Source organism: Electrona antarctica (genome assembly GCF_951216825.1).
Source record: "Electrona antarctica genome assembly, chromosome: 8".
In the NCBI taxonomy this organism is placed as follows: Eukaryota; Metazoa; Chordata; class Actinopteri; order Myctophiformes; family Myctophidae; genus Electrona; species Electrona antarctica.
The window spans coordinates 27,423,434-27,451,278 of NC_136789.1; the positions used below are offsets into that span (position 1 = coordinate 27,423,434).

General features: G+C 41.5%; 1 protein-coding gene across 1 annotated transcript in view; it reads right to left on the minus strand.

Annotated features, from left to right (window-relative positions):
* LOC306927801 (short transient receptor potential channel 4-like) overlaps window positions 1–27,845 on the minus strand; it is a 71,309-nt gene that overhangs the window by 39,960 nt on the left and 3,504 nt on the right. Inside the window, exons 3-10 of the mRNA XM_079507651.1 lie at window positions 26,387–26,587; window positions 22,189–22,310; window positions 21,789–21,984; window positions 20,515–20,709; window positions 19,805–19,846; window positions 18,054–18,248; window positions 17,344–17,385; window positions 16,345–16,434 (exon numbers count right to left, since the gene is read on the minus strand). Coding sequence (XP_079363777.1) covers window positions 16,345–16,434; window positions 17,344–17,385; window positions 18,054–18,248; window positions 19,805–19,846; window positions 20,515–20,709; window positions 21,789–21,984; window positions 22,189–22,310; window positions 26,387–26,587 — 1,083 coding nt within the window. The remainder of the gene's footprint in view (window positions 1–16,344; window positions 16,435–17,343; window positions 17,386–18,053; window positions 18,249–19,804; window positions 19,847–20,514; window positions 20,710–21,788; window positions 21,985–22,188; window positions 22,311–26,386; window positions 26,588–27,845) is intronic.

Consider the following 27,845-nt stretch of genomic DNA (forward strand, 5'->3'; position numbering starts at 1 on the left):
GCAAAACGTTTAGATTGCTTGAGTAAAGCTGGTATTGACCAAAATGTGATCTATTATAATGCATATTCTGTTGTGAGTTCAAGCAGAACCACTCAGATAGATCTGACAATCACATATAGAAACCTAATCTGATTGGTCCAAATCAAGCTGTTAAATTGTGTTTATAGTATGTTATTGTTCATACCAGCATATTCATTTATCTTGCAGTTATGTACTCCTATATTACATGGTGTCTGTATTACATGGTGCCTTCCAAACGGTATTTCATGTGATTGACTGGAATTACAACAGACATTACTAAAACAAAAACAGAAACATAGAAAACACCTATGGACCTTATTTGTGACCGCACAACCATTATTTATGCTAAGTATACTTGCAAATAATCAACACATTCAAAGAAAAAATTATGCAACACTTTTATGTAGATGTGCTGATATTTATCTGCCTCAATTTTATCAGATTGTTCATGAATACTGTTCACACTAAACCTATGTATATGGTATGTGTACATGGCACATGGCATGGTACATCGCACATGGCATTTTCAGTTTGCTTGAAGTAGTAAAACTATTTCCACATTGAACACAAGGGAACCGTTTTAATCCATTGTGTACAACCATATGAACGTCTACATAATTTGAGCAACTGAAAGCTTTTCCCCTCAGGGTTTCTCTCCAGTGTGAATTTTCTGGTGTCTTTTAAGGTTGGACATTAGAGCAAAATGTTTTCCACACTGATCACATCCATGGGGTTTCTCTCCAGTGTGAATTTTCTGGTGTGTTTTAAGGTTGGACATTAGAGCAAATTGTTTTCCACACTGATCACATCCATGGGGTTTCTCTCCAGTGTGGATTTTCTGGTGGCTTTTAAGGTTGACCATTTGAGAAAAATGTTGTCCACAATGATCACACCCATAGGGTTTCTCTCCCGTGTGAATTCTCTGGTGCTTTTTAAGGCTGGACATTAGAGCAAAATGTTTTCCACACTGATCACATCCATGGGGTTTCTCTCCAGTGTGAATTTTCTGGTGTCTTTTAAGGTTGGACATTAGAGCAAATTGTTTTCCACACTGATCACATCCATGGGGTTTCTCTCCAGTGTGGATTTTCTGGTGTCTTTTAAGGTTTTGCACAAAAACAATCCAGGATCAAACTATAGGGTTTGTCATGATTCTGAATCTAAATCCAAACATTTATTTGGCATAAAAACACAGCCTATTGACAGACATTCCATTCCAAATGGCCCTGGCATCAGTGATCAGTGCACTATTCAGTACATGCATAATGCATAATGGTAATGAATTGCCGATCGTCTGGACCCTTTGAGCTGTCTGTATGGAACAGTAGGCCTAGTGTGAATTGATGGTCCATCCCCCTCTGTGAGCTGTCTGTATGGAACAATAGGCCTAGTGTGAATTGATGGCCCATCACCCTCTGTGAGCTGTCTGTATGGAACAGTAGGCCTAGTGTGAATTGATGGTCCATCACCCTCTGTGAGCTGTCTGTATGGAACAGTAGGCCTAGTGTGAATTGATGGTCCATCACCCTCTGTGAGCTGTCTGTATGGAACAGTAGGCCTAGTGTGAATTGATGGCCCGGCCATCACCCTCTGTGAGCTGTCTGTATGGAACAGTAGGCCTAGTGTGAATTGATGGTACATCACCCTCTGTGAGCTGTCTGTATGGAACAGTAGGCCTAGTGTGAATTGATGGCCCATCACCCTCTGTGAGCTGTCTGTATGGAACAGTAGGCCTAGTGTGAATTGATGGCCCATCACCCTCTGTGAGCTGTCTGTATGGAACAGTAGGCCTAGTGTGAATTGATGGCCCATCACCCTCTGTGAGCTGTCTGTATGGAACAGTAGGCCTAGTGTGAATTGATGGCCCATCACCCTCTGTGAGCTGTCTGTATGGAACAGTAGGCCTAGTGTGAATTGATGGCCCATCACCCTCTGTGAGCTGTCTGTATGGAACAGTAGTGTGTGATGATGGTGGCTCATTTGCAATTGTAAGTACTAGAATTTAGAACGACAGCTCACCGTTATAGTCCTATTGCAGTAGGTCTACCATTCATTACAATAATGTCCTCAATATGCATACTGCTCCACAACCTGTTGCATAGCAAACAATGATGTGTTTGTTTAATTGAAATAGATGACAACATGCATGCATTCATGTGTGTCTGGAACTGATATATATAACTAAATATATTAAAATATAAGTTGACTTAACCCCTAAAATATATCTTTATACTAGGGCTGTCAATCAATTAAAAATATTGAATTGTGATTAATCGCATGATTGTCCATTGTTAATCACAAATGAATCACATATTTTTGATCCATTCTAAATATACCTTAGTTCAGTGGTTTTCAACCCTTTTCATATCAATATTTATTCTGCATTTGAGTGCACTGTTATTTGCTCCTATATTACATGGTGTCTTATTGCCTTCCAAAATGTATGTCATGTGGTCGACTGGAATAACCACACCGGCTCGCCACTCAGTTCACAGATGTGATTTTTTGTATTTAAACATTTGAAGTTTAAATCATGCACCTGGCAAACCACATTTAAACCTTTTCTGTAAAGGTCACTGCATGTCCTGCTGTCATGTACATGGTTGCTCCAAATTCCTTCAGAACAATACAACCTGGTGTAGTGAAGGGACAGTATCTTATTGTTTTGTTGTCTTTATTTTTGGCACACATGTTATGTTCTCTTCACACAGTTGCAGTGATTATGTCTTCACACAGTTATGCAGGGATCCTTTCGCAAACAAAATCAAAAGGGCACAGTGAGCTTTTCCTACAGACATGGTGGCAAAACGTTTAGATTGCTTGAGTAAAGCTGGTATTGACCAAAATGTGATCTATTATAATGCATATTCTGTTGTGAGTTCAAGCAGAACCACTCAGATAGATCTGACAATCACATATAGAAACCTAATCTGATTGGTCCAAATCAAGCTGTTAAATTGTGTTTATAGTATGTTATTGTTCATACCAGCATATTCATTTATCTTGCAGTTATGTACTCCTATATTACATGGTGTCTGTATTACATGGTGCCTTCCAAACGGTATTTCATGTGATTGACTGGAATTACAACAGACATTACTAAAACAAAAACAGAAACATAGAAAACACCTATGGACCTTATTTGTGACCGCACAACCATTATTTATGCTAAGTATACTTGCAAATAATCAACACATTCAAAGAAAAAATTATGCAACACTTTTATGTAGATGTGCTGATATTTATCTGCCTCAATTTTATCAGATTGTTCATGAATACTGTTCACACTAAACCTATGTATATGGTATGTGTACATGGCACATGGCATGGTACATCGCACATGGCATTTTCAGTTTGCTTGAAGTAGTAAAACTATTTCCACATTGAACACAAGGGAACCGTTTTAATCCATTGTGTACAACCATATGAACGTCTACATAATTTGAGCAACTGAAAGCTTTTCCCCTCAGGGTTTCTCTCCAGTGTGAATTTTCTGGTGTCTTTTAAGGTTGGACATTAGAGCAAAATGTTTTCCACACTGATCACATCCATGGGGTTTCTCTCCAGTGTGAATTTTCTGGTGTGTTTTAAGGTTGGACATTAGAGCAAATTGTTTTCCACACTGATCACATCCATGGGGTTTCTCTCCAGTGTGGATTTTCTGGTGGCTTTTAAGGTTGACCATTTGAGAAAAATGTTGTCCACAATGATCACACCCATAGGGTTTCTCTCCCGTGTGAATTCTCTGGTGCTTTTTAAGGCTGGACATTAGAGCAAAATGTTTTCCACACTGATCACATCCATGGGGTTTCTCTCCAGTGTGAATTTTCTGGTGTCTTTTAAGGTTGGACATTAGAGCAAATTGTTTTCCACACTGATCACATCCATGGGGTTTCTCTCCAGTGTGGATTTTCTGGTGTCTTTTAAGGTTGGACATTAGAGCAAATTGTTTTCCACACTGATCACATCCATGGGGTTTCTCTCCAGTGTGGATTTTCTGGTGGCTTTTAAGGTGGGACATTTGAGAAAAGTGTTGTCCACAATGATCACACCCATAGGGTTTCTCTCCCGTGTGAATTCTCTGGTGGCTTTTAAGGTGGGACATTTGAGAAAAGTGTTGTCCACAATGATCACACCCATAGGGTTTCTCTCCTGTGTGAATTCTCTGGTGCGTTTTAAGACTGGACATTTCAGAGAAGTGTTGTCCACACTGATCACATCCATAGGGTTTCTCTCCAGTGTGGATTCTCTGGTGGCTTTTAAGGTTGACCATTTGAGAAAAGTGTTGTCCACAATGATCACACCCATAGGGTTTCTCTCCCGTGTGAATTCTCTGGTGGCTTTTAAGGTTGACCATTTGAGAAAAGTGTTGTCCACACTGATCACATCCATAGGGTTTCTCTCCAGTGTGAATTATTTGGTGCTCTTTAAGGCTGGACATTCGAGAGAAGTTTTGTCCACACTGATCACATCCATAGGGTTTCTCTCCTGTGTGAATTCTCTGGTGGCTTTTTAGGTGAGATTTGTAATTGAAGTGTTGTCCACACTGGTCACAGTCGTTCTGTTTTAGTTTAGCCAAGCTTCTATGTTCATTTACTGTTGGTAAGACAGGTAGGCCAGACTGGTGATGCAACATTGGATTGGGAACTAATATAAAGGGAAACAAAGAAAACATTGAGAGGTTAAAAGACAGAACCTGTGGACTTAAATGTGCATCTTGTACCGAAATGAATCAACGCAAATTATTTCACTTTGCTGTGCAAGTAGCTTCATAACAATGACAAAAAACTTGAACATAATAATGACAATGATAAATTAAATAATAGCCTAAGATGTGTTTATTACAGATCTCAATCAAATGAAACAGTGGAAGATTCAGAATACAATGCATATTGAGAATACTATGTACTATGTTTTAATTGTCAAAATGTGACAGGTGAAATGTAACATACCATGGTCTTTGGGTTCCTCCTGTTGAGCAGAGTTGAAGTTGATAGTGTTCATCTTCACCTGAAGTCTGGAGTCCACAGTCAGATCTGATCCGAAATGATTGATTTCCTGGAGCAGTTGTGAAGAACTGACAAAGACCAACTCTTCTTATACTAGAGAGCCTGAGGTGGAGCCACTAACTGCTTGGATTGATAGGCCAAAGAGAACAATTAACCATATATCAACCAATCACAACCTAACAACTTGTAAATGTGCTCCACTCCTCCCTCCTCCCCCAGGCATGCTCTATGCAACCCTCTAGAAATAAACTGGTGAGATTGCTTTGTAAGCTTCATATTTAACATATGAATCTATCTGATTCTATATCCATATATATCTATTTTTATTAACAAATCGCCAAACCGTGTGTACGAAAGAGGCAAACATTGTCAAAATAGCAGATCTACAAGCCCACAACAGTGTGCAGTGTGAGGTGCGGTGAGCTTGTAGTTTGGCTATTTTCACAACATCAAAAATGTTATATTAACCTCTGGAACCCCCATTCGTTGTTATAGCCGATACCATCCAATCCAGGAACACATTTTGGTAACATTAGCTCAACAAAGATTGTTGAGCAAACTTTTCTGAACCTTGAACTAACATCATGCTCCTGCATGACTGATGTTCAATATGGAAAATGGTGCATATGGACAATCTTTCATGATAAACTATGAGCTATACTACTCACTGTTTATCCTGTTCTAAAACCTGTTCAAGTCTATTCCTACTGTAACTTCTGCAGCATTCATAAAATGTACTGTTTTCTGGAGAGCTAGATGGTGAAACGGTGGTTTGGATGTTTGTGGGTGAGCTTGGTGAGGGGAATATTGTGAATGGAAGGAAAACATACAAAGCTCAATATTACATACAACACAGCAGCTGTGTTAATTGAGGCGGGTACAGATGGAGTATTGGTTTTCTCTGGTGGTCGCTTGTTAAGCTTGAGAAGTAGTTTACAACATTATGTAATAGCCTATGCGGTAATGTACGCTATATTGTTAAGAACTACACTTTATTCAACTGTGTGTAAATCACATACAGGGGTGGATGCTACATTGAAACTTTTGAATGACGAAACACAGTAGCCTATGATTGGTGTAGGGATCTGATGGGTCTGTTGACAGTAGTGATGTGTCGGTCGTGAGCGACTCGTTCACAAGACCCGATTCATTGCCGTGACCGTGTTCACGCCTTGAAATGAATCGGTTCGTGCTTTCGTTCACCCCCCCCGGCACGCACACACACACACAGTCACACACACACGGAACGGCGATCGTCGATCGGCTATTGAGCTCAGCTGAGTCTGACACGTTTCTTCTGAGAATTTTAATGAATAGCCTACTACTAACGACTCGAGATGCAACTATGCAGCAGTAGATTAGACTAGTTCTGGCCGAGTATAGCCTCGAAAGCAATCAGTAATTTGGTTGTATAGGATATAGGAGTCGAGTGGCTACTAAGTGTGTCTTTTGTCATCCAACATACCACACAACACTACAACAACAGTATGAATAGGCTATGACTAACAAGATGCAAGTATGCAACATTCTTGGGTGTAGCCTCGAATTGGTAATTTGGTATGCTAACTGTATTGGAGTCGATCGAGTGGCTACTAAGTGTGTCTTTTGTCCAAAACAGTCATCCAACATTTACCACACAACAGTAGCCTACTAGTGCAAAACATAAAACCACGTATTTGTATACAAATGGAAGTGTACACTACACTACTTGCTTTTCCCTTTTTACCTCCTTTATGATGATGATTTCCTGTTATTTGGCTATATAGAAGTCTATATTTGTAATGTCTAAATGTTACGATGAATTGAACAAGGTGGACGCTCTTGTAAACAAGTGTAATCCTTTATTGGTCGTCCATTCAGTTTTTTTTGTATTGAGTTGTGCTTGAAATGTAGGCTACTGTAATTCTGCAAACTGTTAATAAATACTTCAATCAAATCAATCTGCGTGACCCATATACAGTACAGTGTTTGGCAATGACTTAAGGAGGTCTCAAAACAAAAATAACCTCACTTTAACTTTAAATTATGATGTTTGATTGTGTTTTCTTGCAACAGTGGAACTAACACAGTCAGTCATCCAACATTTACCACACATTACACAACAGTACTAGTCTAGTGCAAAAAATAAAACCACATTTTTATACAAATGGAAGTGTACACTACAATACTTGCTTTTCCCCTTTTCCCTCATGTTCCTGTTTTTTGGCTATATAGAAGTCTATTTGTATGTCTCTAAATGTTATGATGAATTGAACAAGGTGGACGCTCTTGTAAACAAGTATAAGGCTTTATTGGTCGTCCACAGTTTTTTGTATTGAGTTGTGCTTGAAATGTAGGCTACTGTAATTCTGCAAACTGTTGTTTGAGTAGGCCTGCAGTGTTTGGCAATGACTTAAGGAGGAGTACAGTAAATACACTTTGTAAATTTAAATTATGTTTGATTGTGTTTTGGTTTTAGTTTAACATCTGTTTTACAGTGAGCGCGCTATAATGTCCAATCTGGAATGTGTGGAGTCAAACTAGGGGTTTTTCATGATTCTGAATCCATTGCAATCATCAGTTTTGCACAAAAACAATCCAGGATCAAACTATAGGGTTTGTCATGATTCTGAATCTAAATCCAAACATTTATTTGGCATAAAAACACAGCCTATTGACAGACATTCCATTCCAAATGGCCCTGGCATCAGTGATCAGTGCACTATTCAGTACATGCATAATGCATAATGGTAATGAATTGCCGATCGTCTGGACCCTTTGAGCTGTCTGTATGGAACAGTAGGCCTAGTGTGAATTGATGGTCCATCACCCTCTGTGAGCTGTCTGTATGGAACAATAGGCCTAGTGTGAATTGATGGCCCATCACCCTCTGTGAGCTGTCTGTATGGAACAGTAGGCCTAGTGTGAATTGATGGCCCATCACCCTCTGTGAGCTGTCTGTATGGAACAGTAGGCCTAGTGTGAATTGATGGTCCATCCCCCTCTGTGAGCTGTCTGTATGGAACAGTAGGCCTAGTGTGAATTGATGGTCCATCCCCCTCTGTGAGCTGTCTGTATGGAACAGTAGGCCTAGTGTGAATTGATGGTCCATCCCCCTCTGTGAGCTGTCTGTATGGAACAGTAGGCCTAGTGTGAATTGATGGTCCATCCCCCTCTGTGAGCTGTCTGTATGGAACAGTAGGCCTAGTGTGAATTGATGGTCCATCCCCCTCTGTGAGCTGTCTGTATGGAACAGTAGTGTGTGATGATGGTGGCTCATTTGCAATTGTAAGTACTAGAATTTAGAACGACAGCTCACCGTTATAGTCCTATTGCAGTAGGTCTACCATTCATTACAATAATGTCCTCAATATGCATACTGCTCCACAACCTGTTGCATAGCAAACAATGATGTGTTTGTTTAATTGAAATAGATGACAACATGCATGCATTCATGTGTGTCTGGAACTGATATATATAACTAAATATATTAAAATATAAGTTGACTTAACCCCTAAAATATATCTTTATACTAGGGCTGTCAATCAATTAAAAATATTGAATTGTGATTAATCGCATGATTGTCCATTGTTAATCACAAATGAATCACATATTTTTGATCCATTCTAAATATACCTTAGTTCAGTGGTTTTCAACCCTTTTCATATCAATATTTATTCTGCATTTGAGTGCACTGTTATTTGCTCCTATATTACATGGTGTCTTATTGCCTTCCAAAATGTATGTCATGTGGTCGACTGGAATAACCACACCGGCTCGCCACTCAGTTCACAGATGTGATTTTTTGTATTTAAACATTTGAAGTTTAAATCATGCACCTGGCAAACCACATTTAAACCTTTTCTGTAAAGGTCACTGCATGTCCTGCTGTCATGTACATGGTTGCTCCAAATTCCTTCAGAACAATACAACCTGGTGTAGTGAAGGGACAGTATCTTATTGTTTTGTTGTCTTTATTTTTGGCACACATGTTATGTTCTCTTCACACAGTTGCAGTGATTATGTCTTCACACAGTTATGCAGGGATCCTTTCGCAAACAAAATCAAAAGGGCACAGTGAGCTTTTCCTACAGACATGGTGGCAAAACGTTTAGATTGCTTGAGTAAAGCTGGTATTGACCAAAATGTGATCTATTATAATGCATATTCTGTTGTGAGTTCAAGCAGAACCACTCAGATAGATCTGACAATCACATATAGAAACCTAATCTGATTGGTCCAAATCAAGCTGTTAAATTGTGTTTATAGTATGTTATTGTTCATACCAGCATATTCATTTATCTTGCAGTTATGTACTCCTATATTACATGGTGTCTGTATTACATGGTGCCTTCCAAACGGTATTTCATGTGATTGACTGGAATTACAACAGACATTACTAAAACAAAAACAGAAACATAGAAAACACCTATGGACCTTATTTGTGACCGCACAACCATTATTTATGCTAAGTATACTTGCAAATAATCAACACATTCAAAGAAAAAATTATGCAACACTTTTATGTAGATGTGCTGATATTTATCTGCCTCAATTTTATCAGATTGTTCATGAATACTGTTCACACTAAACCTATGTATATGGTATGTGTACATGGCACATGGCATGGTACATCGCACATGGCATTTTCAGTTTGCTTGAAGTAGTAAAACTATTTCCACATTGAACACAAGGGAACCGTTTTAATCCATTGTGTACAACCATATGAACGTCTACATAATTTGAGCAACTGAAAGCTTTTCCCCTCAGGGTTTCTCTCCAGTGTGAATTTTCTGGTGTCTTTTAAGGTTGGACATTAGAGCAAAATGTTTTCCACACTGATCACATCCATGGGGTTTCTCTCCAGTGTGAATTTTCTGGTGTGTTTTAAGGTTGGACATTAGAGCAAATTGTTTTCCACACTGATCACATCCATGGGGTTTCTCTCCAGTGTGGATTTTCTGGTGGCTTTTAAGGTTGACCATTTGAGAAAAATGTTGTCCACAATGATCACACCCATAGGGTTTCTCTCCCGTGTGAATTCTCTGGTGCTTTTTAAGGCTGGACATTAGAGCAAAATGTTTTCCACACTGATCACATCCATGGGGTTTCTCTCCAGTGTGAATTTTCTGGTGTCTTTTAAGGTTGGACATTAGAGCAAATTGTTTTCCACACTGATCACATCCATGGGGTTTCTCTCCAGTGTGGATTTTCTGGTGTCTTTTAAGGTTGGACATTAGAGCAAATTGTTTTCCACACTGATCACATCCATGGGGTTTCTCTCCAGTGTGGATTTTCTGGTGGCTTTTAAGGTGGGACATTTGAGAAAAGTGTTGTCCACAATGATCACACCCATAGGGTTTCTCTCCCGTGTGAATTCTCTGGTGGCTTTTAAGGTGGGACATTTGAGAAAAGTGTTGTCCACAATGATCACACCCATAGGGTTTCTCTCCTGTGTGAATTCTCTGGTGCGTTTTAAGACTGGACATTTCAGAGAAGTGTTGTCCACACTGATCACATCCATAGGGTTTCTCTCCAGTGTGGATTCTCTGGTGGCTTTTAAGGTTGACCATTTGAGAAAAGTGTTGTCCACAATGATCACACCCATAGGGTTTCTCTCCCGTGTGAATTCTCTGGTGGCTTTTAAGGTTGACCATTTGAGAAAAGTGTTGTCCACACTGATCACATCCATAGGGTTTCTCTCCAGTGTGAATTATTTGGTGCTCTTTAAGGCTGGACATTCGAGAGAAGTTTTGTCCACACTGATCACATCCATAGGGTTTCTCTCCTGTGTGAATTCTCTGGTGGCTTTTTAGGTGAGATTTGTAATTGAAGTGTTGTCCACACTGGTCACAGTCGTTCTGTTTTAGTTTAGCCAAGCTTCTATGTTCATTTACTGTTGGTAAGACAGGTAGGCCAGACTGGTGATGCAACATTGGATTGGGAACTAATATAAAGGGAAACAAAGAAAACATTGAGAGGTTAAAAGACAGAACCTGTGGACTTAAATGTGCATCTTGTACCGAAATGAATCAACGCAAATTATTTCACTTTGCTGTGCAAGTAGCTTCATAACAATGACAAAAAACTTGAACATAATAATGACAATGATAAATTAAATAATAGCCTAAGATGTGTTTATTACAGATCTCAATCAAATGAAACAGTGGAAGATTCAGAATACAATGCATATTGAGAATACTATGTACTATGTTTTAATTGTCAAAATGTGACAGGTGAAATGTAACATACCATGGTCTTTGGGTTCCTCCTGTTGAGCAGAGTTGAAGTTGATAGTGTTCATCTTCACCTGAAGTCTGGAGTCCACAGTCAGATCTGATCCGAAATGATTGATTTCCTGGAGCAGTTGTGAAGAACTGACAAAGACCAACTCTTCTTATACTAGAGAGCCTGAGGTGGAGCCACTAACTGCTTGGATTGATAGGCCAAAGAGAACAATTAACCATATATCAACCAATCACAACCTAACAACTTGTAAATGTGCTCCACTCCTCCCTCCTCCCCCAGGCATGCTCTATGCAACCCTCTAGAAATAAACTGGTGAGATTGCTTTGTAAGCTTCATATTTAACATATGAATCTATCTGATTCTATATCCATATATATCTATTTTTATTAACAAATCGCCAAACCGTGTGTACGAAAGAGGCAAACATTGTCAAAATAGCAGATCTACAAGCCCACAACAGTGTGCAGTGTGAGGTGCTGTGAGCTTGTAGTTTGGCTATTTTCACAACATCAAAAATGTTATATTAACCTCTGGAACCCCCATTCGTTGTTATAGCCGATACCATCCAATCCAGGAACACATTTTGGTAACATTAGCTCAACAAAGATTGTTGAGCAAACTTTTCTGAACCTTGAACTAACATCATGCTCCTGCATGACTGATGTTCAATATGGAAAATGGTGCATATGGACAATCTTTCATGATAAACTATGAGCTATACTACTCACTGTTTATCCTGTTCTAAAACCTGTTCAAGTCTATTCCTACTGTAACTTCTGCAGCATTCATAAAATGTACTGTTTTCTGGAGAGCTAGATGGTGAAACGGTGGTTTGGATGTTTGTGGGTGAGCTTGGTGAGGGGAATATTGTGAATGGAAGGAAAACATACAAAGCTCAATATTACATACAACACAGCAGCTGTGTTAATTGAGGCGGGTACAGATGGAGTATTGGTTTTCTCTGGTGGTCGCTTGTTAAGCTTGAGAAGTAGTTTACAACATTATGTAATAGCCTATGCGGTAATGTACGCTATATTGTTAAGAACTACACTTTATTCAACTGTGTGTAAATCACATACAGGGGTGGATGCTACATTGAAACTTTTGAATGACGAAACACAGTAGCCTATGATTGGTGTAGGGATCTGATGGGTCTGTTGACAGTAGTGATGTGTCGGTCGTGAGCGACTCGTTCACAAGACCCGATTCATTGCCGTGACCGTGTTCACGCCTTGAAATGAATCGGTTCGTGCTTTCGTTCACCCCCCCCGGCACGCACACACACACACAGTCACACACACACGGAACGGCGATCGTCGATCGGCTATTGAGCTCAGCTGAGTCTGACACGTTTCTTCTGAGAATTTTAATGAATAGCCTACTACTAACGACTCGAGATGCAACTATGCAGCAGTAGATTAGACTAGTTCTGGCCGAGTATAGCCTCGAAAGCAATCAGTAATTTGGTTGTATAGGATATAGGAGTCGAGTGGCTACTAAGTGTGTCTTTTGTCATCCAACATACCACACAACACTACAACAACAGTATGAATAGGCTATGACTAACAAGATGCAAGTATGCAACATTTTTGGGTGTAGCCTCGAATTGGTAATTTGGTATGCTAACTGTATTGGAGTCGATCGAGTGGCTACTAAGTGTGTCTTTTGTCCAAAACAGTCATCCAACATTTACCACACAACAGTAGCCTACTAGTGCAAAACATAAAACCACGTATTTGTATACAAATGGAAGTGTACACTACACTACTTGCTTTTCCCTTTTTACCTCCTTTATGATGATGATTTCCTGTTATTTGGCTATATAGAAGTCTATATTTGTAATGTCTAAATGTTACGATGAATTGAACAAGGTGGACGCTCTTGTAAACAAGTGTAATCCTTTATTGGTCGTCCATTCAGTTTTTTTTGTATTGAGTTGTGCTTGAAATGTAGGCTACTGTAATTCTGCAAACTGTTAATAAATACTTCAATCAAATCAATCTGCGTGACCCATATACAGTACAGTGTTTGGCAATGACTTAAGGAGGTCTCAAAACAAAAATAACCTCACTTTAACTTTAAATTATGATGTTTGATTGTGTTTTCTTGCAACAGTGGAACTAACACAGTCAGTCATCCAACATTTACCACACATTACACAACAGTACTAGTCTAGTGCAAAAAATAAAACCACATTTTTATACAAATGGAAGTGTACACTACAATACTTGCTTTTCCCCTTTTCCCTCATGTTCCTGTTTTTTGGCTATATAGAAGTCTATTTGTATGTCTCTAAATGTTATGATGAATTGAACAAGGTGGACGCTCTTGTAAACAAGTATAAGGCTTTATTGGTCGTCCACAGTTTTTTGTATTGAGTTGTGCTTGAAATGTAGGCTACTGTAATTCTGCAAACTGTTGTTTGAGTAGGCCTGCAGTGTTTGGCAATGACTTAAGGAGGAGTACAGTAAATACACTTTGTAAATTTAAATTATGTTTGATTGTGTTTTGGTTTTAGTTTAACATCTGTTTTACAGTGAGCGCGCTATAATGTCCAATCTGGAATGTGTGGAGTCAAACTAGGGGTTTTTCATGATTCTGAATCCATTGCAATCATCAGTTTTGCACAAAAACAATCCAGGATCAAACTATAGGGTTTGTCATGATTCTGAATCTAAATCCAAACATTTATTTGGCATAAAAACACAGCCTATTGACAGACATTCCATTCCAAATGGCCCTGGCATCAGTGATCAGTGCACTATTCAGTACATGCATAATGCATAATGGTAATGAATTGCCGATCGTCTGGACCCTTTGAGCTGTCTGTATGGAACAGTAGGCCTAGTGTGAATTGATGGTCCATCACCCTCTGTGAGCTGTCTGTATGGAACAATAGGCCTAGTGTGAATTGATGGCCCATCACCCTCTGTGAGCTGTCTGTATGGAACAGTAGGCCTAGTGTGAATTGATGGCCCATCACCCTCTGTGAGCTGTCTGTATGGAACAGTAGGCCTAGTGTGAATTGATGGTCCATCCCCCTCTGTGAGCTGTCTGTATGGAACAGTAGGCCTAGTGTGAATTGATGGTCCATCCCCCTCTGTGAGCTGTCTGTATGGAACAGTAGGCCTAGTGTGAATTGATGGTCCATCCCCCTCTGTGAGCTGTCTGTATGGAACAGTAGGCCTAGTGTGAATTGATGGTCCATCCCCCTCTGTGAGCTGTCTGTATGGACCAGTAGGCCTAGTGTGAATTGATGGTCCATCCCCCTCTGTGAGCTGTCTGTATGGAACAGTAGGCCTAGTGTGAATTGATGGTCCATCCCCCTCTGTGAGCTGTCTGTATGGAACAGTAGGCCTAGTGTGAATTGATGGTCCATCCCCCTCTGTGAGCTGTCTGTATGGAACAGTAGGCCTAGTGTGAATTGATGGCCCATCACCCTCTGTGAGCTGTCTGTATGGAACAGTAGGCCTAGTGTGAATTGATGGCCCATCACCCTCTGTGAGCTGTCTGTATGGAACAGTAGTGTGTGATGATGGTGGCTCATTTGCAATTGCTTGGTCTATAGCTTTACTACTGAGGTGTAATTCAGTCAGTAAGTACTAGAATTTAGAACGACAGCTCACCGTTATAGTCCTATTGCAGTAGGCCTACCATTCATTACAATAATGTCCTCAATATGCATACTGCTCCACAACCTGTTGTATAGCAAACAATGATGTGAGTTTGTTTAATTGAAATAGATGACAACATGCATGCAATTAATTGTTTTTTTTTCTTCTTCAAATTAATACTAATAATTCAAGAACCCTCTTGTCACAGCTGTTTACATTAATATGGGTTATCTTTCATAATGTGTAAACTCATGACATCTCAGATTGCCTGGATTACTAGCTTTCCCCACACAGGACACAGTGAAATGTTTAAATGTAAACATTTGAAGTTTGTATCATGCCTTCAAGCATTTGAAACAGACTTATAGCATGTCATGTAGACAGCACAATAATTGCATTGTATGTAGTCATAGCACCTCATAGTACACATGTATAGCATAGCAGTGAAGTAGAGTCTGTGGAGGCCGGGGGGCCAGGGCCCCCATGAGGAATTGGACCAGGGATATCGGCCCCCATGATGAATTGGACCTGAATATATATTTTCCTCGGTTCGTCCCGTTTGTGTCGCATCAGGTCGCGCCCGTTCGCGCAATTCTCGTCTTGCATTGACTTTGTATACTAATCGCGCCGCTCTAACCCTCCAAGTCTGGCACCTTAACACTGCGGCACGGGCCCCCATGAGGATTATGAAAACTATTCGTCCCTGCCCGGACCCCACTTTGGGAACCACTGCTGTATTCTACTGACCCACCTACCAGTGAGGAGCCCCCACTGGGAGGACGTAGAGCCTTTGTGCTACTCCTCCCACCCAACACCCTGCTGACGGGATGCAGCACGGTGGATTCGAACCCACACCCGCCGCGGGGGTGGGCAGGAATTTTACCACTGCGTCACTCAAGCACCTCTTTTCTATGCTTGGCCAGGTCACAGGTGCCTTTGGTGTCCGACGTACCGCGTTGACAACAATGGAATGATAACATGATTCCCACCGTATCGGTATAGAAGTGTACTTCTCAGTACTCAGCTCAAGCCTTGGAGTATTTTGTCTTCAATTGAGACATTTAGATCGAATCAAATGTCATCTCTCACATTTTGGTCCAGATTAAACGAATCCCCTGAGCAAGTAAGCAGGCTCTATTTAGCTCAATGGTAAAAAAAATAATCACACCCGTGTGAACTGAGTGGTGCAGTGACGTCACACACTAACCATAGCAACCATGCTCACCTGTACGTGGGGCCACGTACAGGTACACACATACATAGATACATAGATACAGACAAAGCTGGTTATTGGAGTGGTTTGCACCACTCAAAAAACTAAATGCATCACTTTCGTAGGAAGGACACCAGGTTCAAATTCGGGGTAAGAGGAAAGTTACATAGTGCTGCTTACAGTACATACAGTAGTAGTACATACAGTAGTACATACAGTAGTACATACAGTAGCTTACAGTACATACTGCTTACAGTACCTTAAAGTTTTCCTCAGTCAGGCCCTCCTCTGTCTTGGCGTCTCGGATCATGGCAGCCACGTACCGCTTCACCAGGTTCCTCAGTACCTCCTATAAACAACAACAACACCTTAGAGCAGGGGGTCTTCAACGTTTTTGACTGGGGACCCCCGGAAATGCTTTGGCCATGTCTCGCGAGAGCCACATGTAGTCCGCAGGGCATGCGTGCCTAAAGAAGGAAGTGGACTGTTTTTTTTTAGAACGTGACATGATCTCTAGTCGACGAGCCAAGCGGCAACAAAAAAAACACACAGACGCTGCACGACACGTAACACCAGCGCATTTCTCAACGCCGCCCGTCTCCTGTTGAATCTGCGTATACGCGCAGCACGCGCTGATCTTATTCTGCGGACTACACGTGGCTCTTGGGCTTTGCTTGGCATAGTTTCCAAGTAAAACAAAATAATAATAATGCTAAAGTAGAATCCATAGCAAACTAATATCAAACACGACACTGGAGCACAGAACTGACTGACACAGTGAATAGCAGGCAGGCTGACAGTGAAGTAGTATAACGGCAAAGAGCCAAAGAGGCAATGCAATGCAGTGTGTCTGGATTTATTGGAGACAATGTCGCAGAGTTGATGGTCGGTGTCCGTGCGCACCAGCCATCAAGCACAACGCCACCTGGAGGATTAAAGTGTGTTATGCAAGTGTACCCGGGTGCGGTGTTGAATCTCGGGCAATGTGAATCATGGCCATCGGGGACCAGGCAACCGTATTCAGAAACGGTTCCAATGAAACGGATTCAGTCCCTCTCAGTGTGAATTGCCTATAAAAGTCATTGGTCTTTGTATTACCGGCAGCTGCAGCTCCGATATGTTTGCCAGCAAATTAACTCTACTGACTGCTGACCAAGTTCAGACAAAGCTATCAGACACCTAAAAGTGATATGAATGATTGCACACACATTTTTCCCTGGAGGAAAGTAATCGCACTCATGGACTGCACAAAACATACCTGATACTGATGATTAATCCTCAAGTTCTCAGCCGCACGCCTCTATGGAGAAGCAAGAGACACAGAAAGAGAAAGAGACGAAGGGTGATGAGAGAAGAATGACATTTAAATATATTAATATATTAATATATACATTTTATATTATAAAAGTAACTTGCAGTACATCTCACAGTTTGACAAACAGTATTTCGTCTTCGAGCTTGTAGATCTTCTAATGTTGATGCTTTTGTGTGACGCTGTAGTATGATCAATTGGGGGTATTAATTTATAAAAAAGAAAACACAAGAGGTTTCTGCCTGACTTCGGGTCCCTATGCTATGTAAACACAGCAAGAATTACTTTCTGTCACAGCAGAAACAAAATGAGGCTTGAGTTTTACAGTACTGGTATCTTCACTCTTCAGTCCTTGTTTGACACATTTTCAGACTTGATTCTCTGTCATTTCAGAGACACAATAGCTCATATAAATAGCTCAGAGATATTTGTCAAAAAGAGCTCAAGTCAGGTACTGAGAAAATGGCAAAAATGAATTCTTTCAAATGTCTGTTTTTGGTTCATTTAAAAATAATTCCATGAAGTATATTTGAAATATAACATTTCTCAGTATGGTGAATCATTTGTGTTTGGACAAAACATGTTCAGGACTCTAATTAGACTTTGCACAAAACAGACATTTCATACTTCGAGTAATTCAAAGTATTGTTACTTACTCCGAGTGATCCGAAGGTTCCGGGCCGTTTGGACCGGGTTCTCTTGCACACCTGCTTCTTGATCCAGCAGATCAGATACCAGGCAGATTTGGGACTGGGGACGATGTTGAATGGTGACGGCAGGGTGCCCCCTTCCTCAAAGTAACTCATCCACAGCTTGGTCCTGGCAAACTTCCACTCGATGTCCGCATGGTCCTGCGAGAGCAACGAGAGGGCATTTGGGAACTGCCACCAACCGTGCGGACACGTGTAAGTGGAGCCGCCAACTCTTTGCCACTGTTGGGCCTGTTGGCAACCACATTAACCCTGGCAATCCCATCTAATCTTAGGCATGATGTTATCTGCGAAAATGGTCAAAAATAGCTTAGGCTTCATGGCAAAAGTGTCTTTCTGTGTGGAGTTTTCATGTTCTCTCTGTGTCCTCTAGCCTAGGTATATAGGTACCCTCACAAAAAATATATCTCTAAACTGCCTCCCCCTGGCCACTGAGGGGAAAGGAACTGGATGGAATAACATTTTCCTTCCACGCACTACGTCCCACCGGGTAAACTCCCTCCCTTTTCAGGTGAAAAGAAGAAGCTTGGACTCCTCATGCATAGAAGGAAGGATGAGGTCAGTCCGTTGCTCTTCCCAGGTTGGCAGAAGAAGTGGAAACGCCCAGGATTTGATAATTGACACTGGGTGAAAAAATGGGTTGCAAAAAATTAAATAAAAAAATAAATTTCACTGACGAAAACTAAATGGAAACTAAATGAAAACTAACACGACTAAAACTAAAACTAAATATACTGACAATTTCGTCAACAAATTAAAAACTAGACTAAAATGTTAGGAAGGACTAGTGGATCCGCTCCCGGGAACGGTACGCATCGTTCACACTACCACAACATCTGCCAAGTGGTCCCGAGTGAGATACGGATCGTTCCAATGTGAAGGCATGCGTGCCTAAAGAAGGAAGTGGACTGTTTTTTTTTTTAGAACGTGACATGATCTCTAGTCGACGAGCCAAGCGTCAACAAAAAAAACCACACAGACGCTGCACGACGCGTAACACCAGCGCATTTCTCAACGCCGCCCGTCTCCTGTTGAATCTGCGTATACGCGCAGCACCGCAGTACGCGCTGATCTTATTCTGCAGACTACACGTGGCGCTTGGGCTTTGCTTGGCATAGTTTCCTAAGTAAAACAAAATAATAATAATAATGCTAAAGTAGAATCCATAGCAAACTAATATCAAACACGACACTGGAGCACAGATCTGACTGACACAGTGAATAGCAGGCAGGCTGACAGTGAAGTAGTATAACGGCAAAGAGCCAAAGAGGCAATGCAATGCAGTGTGTCTGGATTTATTGGAGACAATGTCGCAGAGTTGATGGTCAGTGTCCGTGCGCACCAGCCATCAAGCACAACGCCACCTGGAGGATTAAAGTGTGTTATGCAAGTGTACCCGGGTGCGGTGTTGAATCTCGGGCGATGTGAATCATGGCCATCGGGGACCAGGCAACCGTATTCGGAAACGGTTCCAATGAAACGGATTCAGTCCCTCTCAGTGTGAATTGCCTATAAAAGTCATTGGTCTTTGTATTACCGGCAGCTGCAGCTCCGATATGTTTGCCAGCAAATTAACTCTACTGACTGCTGACCAAGTTCAGACAAAGCTATCAGACACCTAAAAGTGATATGAATGATTGCACACACATTTTTCCCTGGAGGAAAGTAATCGCACTCATGGACTGCACAAAACATACCTGATACTGATGATTAATCCTCAAGTTCTCAGCCGCACGCCTCTATGGAGAAGCAAGAGACACAGAAAGAGAAAGAGACGAAGGGTGATGAGAGAAGAATGACATTTAAATATATTAATATATTAATATATACATTTTATATTATAAAAGTAACTTGCAGTACATCTCACAGTTTGACAAACAGTATTTCGTCTTCGAGCTTGTAGATCTTCTAATTTTGATGCTTTTGTGTGACGCTGTAGTATGATCAATTGGGGGTATTAATTTATAAAAAAGAAAACACAAGAGGTTTCTGCCTGACTTCGGGTCCCTATGCTATGTAAACACAGCAAGAATTACTTTCTGTCACAGCAGAAACAAAATGAGGCTTGAGTTTTACAGTACTGGTATCTTCACTCTTCAGTCCTTGTTTGACACATTTTCAGACTTGATTCTCTGTCATTTCAGAGACACAATAGCTCATATAAATAGCTCAGAGATATTTGTCAAAAAGAGCTCAAGTCAGGTACTGAGAAAATGGCAAAAATGAATTCTTTCAAATGTCTGTTTTTGGTTCATTTAAAAATAATTCCATGAAGTATATTTGAAATATAACATTTCTCAGTATGGTGAATCATTTGTGTTTGGACAAAACATGTTCAGGACTCTAATTAGACTTTGCACAAAACAGACATTTCATACTTCGAGTAATTCAAAGTATTGTTACTTACTCCGAGTGATCCGAAGGTTCCGGGCCGTTTGGACCGGGTTCTCTTGCACACCTGCTTCTTGATCCAGCAGATCAGATACCAGGCAGATTTGGGACTGGGGACGATGTTGAATGGTGACGGCAGGGTGCCCCCTTCCTCAAAGTAACTCATCCACAGCTTGGTCCTGGCAAACTTCCACTCGATGTCCGCATGGTCCTGCGAGAGCAACGAGAGGGCATTTGGGAACTGCCACCAACCGTGCGGACACGTGTAAGTGGAGCCGCCAACTCTTTGCCACTGTTGGGCCTGTTGGCAACCACATTAACCCTGGCAATCCCATCTAATCTTAGGCATGATGTTATCTGCGAAAATGGTCAAAAATAGCTTAGGCTTCATGGCAAAAGTGTCTTTCTGTGTGGAGTTTTCATGTTCTCTCTGTGTCCTCTAGCCTAGGTATATAGGTACCCTCACAAAAAATATATCTCTAAACTGCCTCCCCCTGGCCACTGAGGGGAAAGGAACTGGATGGAATAACATTTTCCTTCCACGCACTACGTCCCACCGGGTAAACTCCCTCCCTTTTCAGGTGAAAAGAAGAAGCTTGGACTCCTCATGCATAGAAGGAAGGATGAGGTCAGTCCGTTGCTCTTCCCAGGTTGGCAGAAGAAGTGGAAACGCCCAGGATTTGATAATTGACACTGGGTGAAAAAATGGGTTGCAAAAAATTAAATAAAAAAATAAATTTCACTGACGAAAACTAAATGGAAACTAAATGAAAACTAACACGACTAAAACTAAAACTAAATATACTGACAATTTCGTCAACAAATTAAAAACTAGACTAAAATGTTAGGAAGGACTAGTGGACACGAGATCCAGTAGAAGTCATTTTACACTTGGAATGCTGAAAATAGCAGATCTACAAGCTCACAACACTTGTGAGCTTGTAGATCGTCTATTTTCAGCAAGTGTAATATCAGTCATTACGACGGCATCAAGGCCCGCCAAAATACATTTTAGTCGACTAAATCAACTGTAGATTTAGTGGACTAAAAGCTTATGACATTTAGTCGACTAAAACTAACACTAAAACATTCCAGGTGACTACAATGTGACTAAAACTAAATGAAAACTATTTAAGAGACAGACTATGGCTAAAACTAAAATCTAGATGTTCTGCCAAAAACACTGCAAACAAGTCAGCTCCATTATATACGGGGCACAAAAGGGGAACGCCCATATATGGGCAATGGGCATATATACTGATGGCGGCGGTGCGTTGAAAGAGTTCTTACGGCGATGTGCTGGTAGGAGTTGTTCATCATGGCGATGAGCATGTTCAGAAGGACCACCAGGGAGATGATGTTGTAGGTGCCAAACATGGTGGCGCCCACGCACTCCGTGAACTGGTGGTCCGCGTCCACGTTGGTCACGTACAGGCTGATGAGGCCGAAGATGGACCAGAAGAGAGACTGCAGGGTCTCAAACAGGCTGAGGAGGAGGAGGACAGGAGGACACCGTTTATCAAGGTCAGGTCCAGAGAACCCCCTGGACCCACACATACACACAGAAAATTACACGCACACATGCTTCTGCTCAATTAAAACCATGGACCGCTCTAGTGAACAGGAGCGCGCACGCACGCACGAGCGCACGCACGCACGCACACACGCACGCACACGCACACACACTCACGTGGAGAAGGCATTGTTCTGCTCCACACAACGGATTCCTTTACATTTGCCTTTCTCGTCTGCAGCTTTGGTCTCGTAGTAGAAGTACAGCTGGTTCAGCCCATTAGCAAACGCCAGAAGAACCTGCAACCAACCACAGCAATGGTTAAAACTTTGGCCTTTCTGTGTGGAGTTTGCATGTTCTCCCCGTGTCCCCTAGCCCTAGGGTAGGTACCCTCACAAAAACATGGGGCCCTATTAAGCAAGTGGAATCTAATTACATATAATTTTACAGTTTTTAAGACGTGGGGGCGTGTGCAATGTCATATTACAATTATGGGCCAGGTAAGAAGCGCTTTCGACACCCCGTGGTGTGAGCAAAACGGCCTTGAATTAGTCATGGGAGTGTTTCAGGGAGTTTTGAGGCTTACCCAATGAACATGTCCGTACTATTCTCTTTACGACACCAGCTGATGTCCTCATGGAATGCGCCCTTTTCGGCAAGTGGTATTACATTTCTGCAGACTGGCACCATAGACATGACATGACTTTGTCACATTTGGGTTAATTATTCCTATTGCACTGCATGCTGTCACCTTTATGCCTCAAAAGAACAGATCCACAAGCTGTCACAGCCATGATGTGCATAGCTTGTAGGCCTATATCTCTATTTTGTTAAGTAACTTGCAGTGTTCATTGGAAAGTCATTACAGCGGCGCAGCCATATGTTAAGGGAGGGAGATATACGCACATCATCACTTCATTTGTTTCTGTTCTAAGCATGAAAAACAGCTGTAAAAATCTTTATTCTAGTTCATTTGATTCATAAATGAATAACTAAGACTTTGAAATGGCACCTACCTATACCTTTCAGATCGGAATGGAACTGCGAGTACGCAGCATTGGCTGGCAAATTGGCAATCCATGCGTAATGTTCCCAGAATCGTCTAACCCCCGAACATACAAGTTTGTTTGATATTGTTTAATTCGATAAAAATAGAACCATGTACCATACAGCGAATGAAAGCAAGATTCCTAAGGAATATGGGGATTTTTACATTTTAAAAAACGGTTGAGAAATGAGAGAACCATGAGTGTTTATAATATCAAATATTATAAGAATAATATGAAAGACAAACGGGCTGTGAAGAGCTCAGCTCACCATCCCGACAAGGAGGAAATATAGCCTATAGTGCATGCACGTATATGCACTGACTGTTGCACACACGCTCTTTATTTGTTTCTATTGAAAAACACCAGTAAAATAACGTTTATTTTATTTTATTTCATTCGAGTCACGACGAAGGAATGAGTTGAAATGCCATACGTGCGCCATGCGTATTGCTGCGGCCCCAATGTTATGGTCTTCGCTCGTAGCATTTTATTGAAGAAGAATTGAGTCGGGTGTGATACAGCGTATGAAAGCAAACTTCCCAGTGATTATGGAGATGTTTTAATTTTTAAAAAAGGTTTAGAAATGAGCGATATATGACCCTTTATAATCTCAACGAGAAAGCCAGACAGCTCGCTGTTGCCATGTCTCATAGAAACAAGTAAATAGGTCTATAAACATACTCCCAAAATAATCGCATATAACAGGGGTCTACAACCTATTTTAAATGAAGTGCCATGTTTTTATTTTCTAGATAGTGAGTCTGCCATATCAAGATTCCTTTTAATGACACCACATTAAAATTTCCAGCATATTTTGATTGTCCACAAATATAAAGTTCTTCCTTCTTTTTACATATTTTCTTGCACATTGTTATAATGATCATTATAAATATATATCCCCCTGCAGTCAGAGTTCATTGTTTTAATGAATGAATGTGATGCATTGTGAGCTGGTAGATCTGCTATTTTCAAAAGTAATCTTTGAAAAAAGTGACAATAAGAATATTTTTGAAAAATGTTATTGAAACATTTAAAAACACAAATCTGTCATGGGGGTCACTGGCTTAGTTGGGCAAATGCATTCATCTGGGGGTCCTTGACATGGGAATGTCGCTGTGTGAGGATCACTGGTTTAAACAACATTAGGAGGAAAGCCCAAATAAGCACTTTAGAAACAAGAAAAGCAACCACAACTACCAATATTTACAAGCAACTTTGCAGAAAAAGAAGCCGCTTATAATAAACAGCAAACAGACATGGCAACACTCCAGCAGCACTCCAGAGCCGCTCAAGTGTAAAATCAAACAGTGCTTTTTGCTTTTAAGACGTGGTCAGACCCAGGCGGAATCGGTATGCGCTGAGTGTTTTTAGGTCAAGGGGCTTAATAGCAAAGAGCGCAAAGCGAAAATAATTAACATATGGACACTCCCCCAATGCTAAATTATGCAGGAACGTGGTATTCCATATGAGTGAGCGCTCACCACGGCTTCCATAATACGAAAAGGCGCAGAGCGAGGGCGAAATCTGTATTACCGCATGGGTTTTTCGTCTTGCTTAATAGGGCCCATGGTCTCTAAACTACCTCCCCCTGGCCAGCCGGGGCGCCTGATGGAGGGGAAAAGGAACTGGTCAGAATAATGTGTTCCTTCCACTCGCTATGTCCGGCCGGGGAAACTCTCCCCTGTCAGGTGAAAAGCAGCAGCTTGGACTCCTCATGCATAGAAGGAAGCAAGAGGTCAGTCCGCTGCCCCCCCAGGTTGGCAGAGGAAGTGTAGCGTGCCCAGGATTACATTAGATAATTGACACCGGGTGAAAAAATGGGTTGCAAAATCGTGGGATAAAAAGTATAGGAGAAAAAAAAGTAATGGTTAAAACTATATGGTTCTCAAGCTGTGGGTCGGGACCCCCCGGTAATCAACAGATTATAACAACTGCTCAGACACTGGTCAAATTATCACATGATATAAGAAGAAAGAGGCAAATATTTTGAAAATAACCAATCTACAAGCTTGTAGATTTCCTATTTTCACAATAGCTATCTGTGGAACCGATTCAATCAAACAAAATGTAATGGCTCAACTCCTACAATTCCGACAAGGGCTTGTCAGTGTGTGTGTGTGTGTGTGTGTGTGTGTGTGTGTGTGTGTGTGTGTGTGTGTGTGTGTGTGTGTGTGTGTGTGTGTGGGGCTAATTGTTCTCGTTAAGACCAGATGTGGACACAGCATGACATGTAATACGCACTGCTGGGAACAAGGATTATATTTGTTCAAGTTATGCAAAAAGCAATACCAAAATATAGTGCTCCCGGGGCCGTAGTGTGATGCATAAAAAACTGTGAATTAAAACAAAGCAATACAAATAAAACAACTCTTAAAATGAAGTGTAGATCACCAAAGTGCTAAAGTGTAAAACCGTCAGGTGGGTGAGGTGAGAAAAAAGCTAATTTCTAAGTTAGTTACAAAAGACTCAATAATATACATTGTTCTTGATTTTAGTTTTTCCTATTAGCGAGATAAAAGGAGTGCACATTTTCTTCCTGTGTATGTGAAAGTGTGGTGCCCCGGAGGACAAGACCGGGCCACAACCTCTCTGCCCCGGAGGACAAGACCGGGCCACAACCTCTCTGCCCCGGAGGACAAGACCGGGCCACAACCTCTCTGCCCCGGAGGACAAGACCGGGCCACAACCTCTCTGCCCCGGAGGACAATACCGGGCCACAACCTCTCTGCCAATCCGGATCAGTTCTGTTGGCACCGTAAGTTGTACGTCGGTTTTCCGAGTGGGAGACTGTGGTTCGATCACAACTGAACTCTGTGTGAATTACTACAAAAGGTCTTACAAATATACTTGAAAACAAGGCAAATACTGCGATGCGTATCCGCTATAGGTACTTGCATTGCAACCTCCTTGTTTGTGCATGAGGCAGTCACAGCCCACATCCAGGGACTAATGTGGTTAAGAAGAGGCATGGTAATGTGGCGTCGTCATGTCGAATAATGTCCTTGTGTAAGACAAGACCCGATGGGCAGGTTGGTGCTTTGTGTAGCAGTAGCAGCTAAGAGCCTCTGCCTGATGACCATGCAAAAAAGCCTAATATCTTCCCCCAGGCAAGGGGGAATTCCCCTTTAACCTAGTGGTACAAATGTTGGCTTTCCATGTAGCAGACCAGGGTTCAAATCCCAGGCGTTACATTTGTATGGTTTCATCCAGTGTGTGAATGGGTGAATGTAAACACACTGTAAAGTGCTTTGGAGAAAGGGGTTATATAGAAACGCTTCCATTTACCATGACATGTATGTGGATTGTGGACATTTGTGTGCTTTTACCAGGCAGTAGATGAAGAGGAACTTGAGGATGTCCAGCAACATTCTGCCCAGGGAGATCTGCAGTGGGCCCAGGTGAGAGTTGGCCGTGAACAGAGAGATGAGGCGCAGGGAGCTGAAGATATTTGCGATGGCGAACACTGCCTCTGCCACCAGGGTGGGATGCCACATCTCCCACTGGTTCCGTGGCTTGCAGCCGCTGTACTGGAGGTGATGAAACACATGCACAGAAAATACATAGTAGATATTAGACCTGCATGGGTCCATGAGCTTAAAGGACAACTTTAGTTTTTTTTCAACCAAGGTTCATGTTTTAGGTTGTTATGAGAGAAAGTTAAAGATAATTTTTTTTTCATTTGCTGCTTTCTTTCGTTTTAGGGATTTTAGCCGTTTTTGACAGGGGGGTGGGGGCATTCGAGCATGGGGCTAAATATGTATTTTTTTACAAAATTTCATAGCGATTTCTTTTTTTATTATTAGTCCTACTAGACCCCAAAAAAGTATATCTGGCCACAAAAGATCACGGGATCTACTGAATGTGTCAAACTAACATATTGAGCCTTTGACACACAGTGTGGCTTCCCCCCAGTAGGCTACCTTCATATTCAGTAGATCATGTGATCTTTTGTGGCCAGATGTAATTTCGTGGGGTCTAGTAGGACTATAGTAAATGATAAAAAAAAAAAATCGCTATAACATTTTGCAAAAAAATAAGTATTTAGCCCCATGCTCGAAAAAATGAAAGAAAGCAGCAAATGAAAAAAAATATATTTTACTTTCTCTAATAACAACCTAAAACATGAACCTTGGTTGAAAAAAACGAAAGTTGTCCTTAAAATACTATGAAAACCATTTCCTTTTTGTTTTTATCCCACGGTTTTGTAACCCATTTTTCACCCCTGCTTCAATTATCTAATGCTGGACTCTACACCCCCCCCCCCCCCCCCGCCATGTGGGGAGAGCAACGGACTTGAACTCATGCTTCCTTCATGCATGAGGAGTCCAAGTTGCTCCTTTACACCTGACAGGGAGGCGTTTTCCCGGTTGGACGTAGCGTGGAAGGAACACGTTATTCCAACCCGTTCCTTTCCCCTCCATCAGGCGCCCCCTGCTGGCCAGGGGGAGGCAGTTTAGAGACCAGGATTACTGCATGTTTTTTGTGAGGGTACCTACCCTAGGGCAGTGGTTCCCAAAGTGGGGTCCGCTAAATGATAGTTTGGAACCAAATGGACCATTATGGGTCTGTAACTCATGTTAAATTAACATGTATTTTACAATATAAATTGGTGGTCCCAGAGATAGAAATGCCATTAAATGGGGGTCCGTAGACTAATGCATGTCAAAGTGGGGGGTCCTTGAAATTTAAACGGGTTGAGAATCACTGCTAGAGCCGAAAAACTTCTTATGGGGGTCCCTCGCATATCTTTCCAAATGGGGGTCCGCGGGCTTATTTGTGTAAATT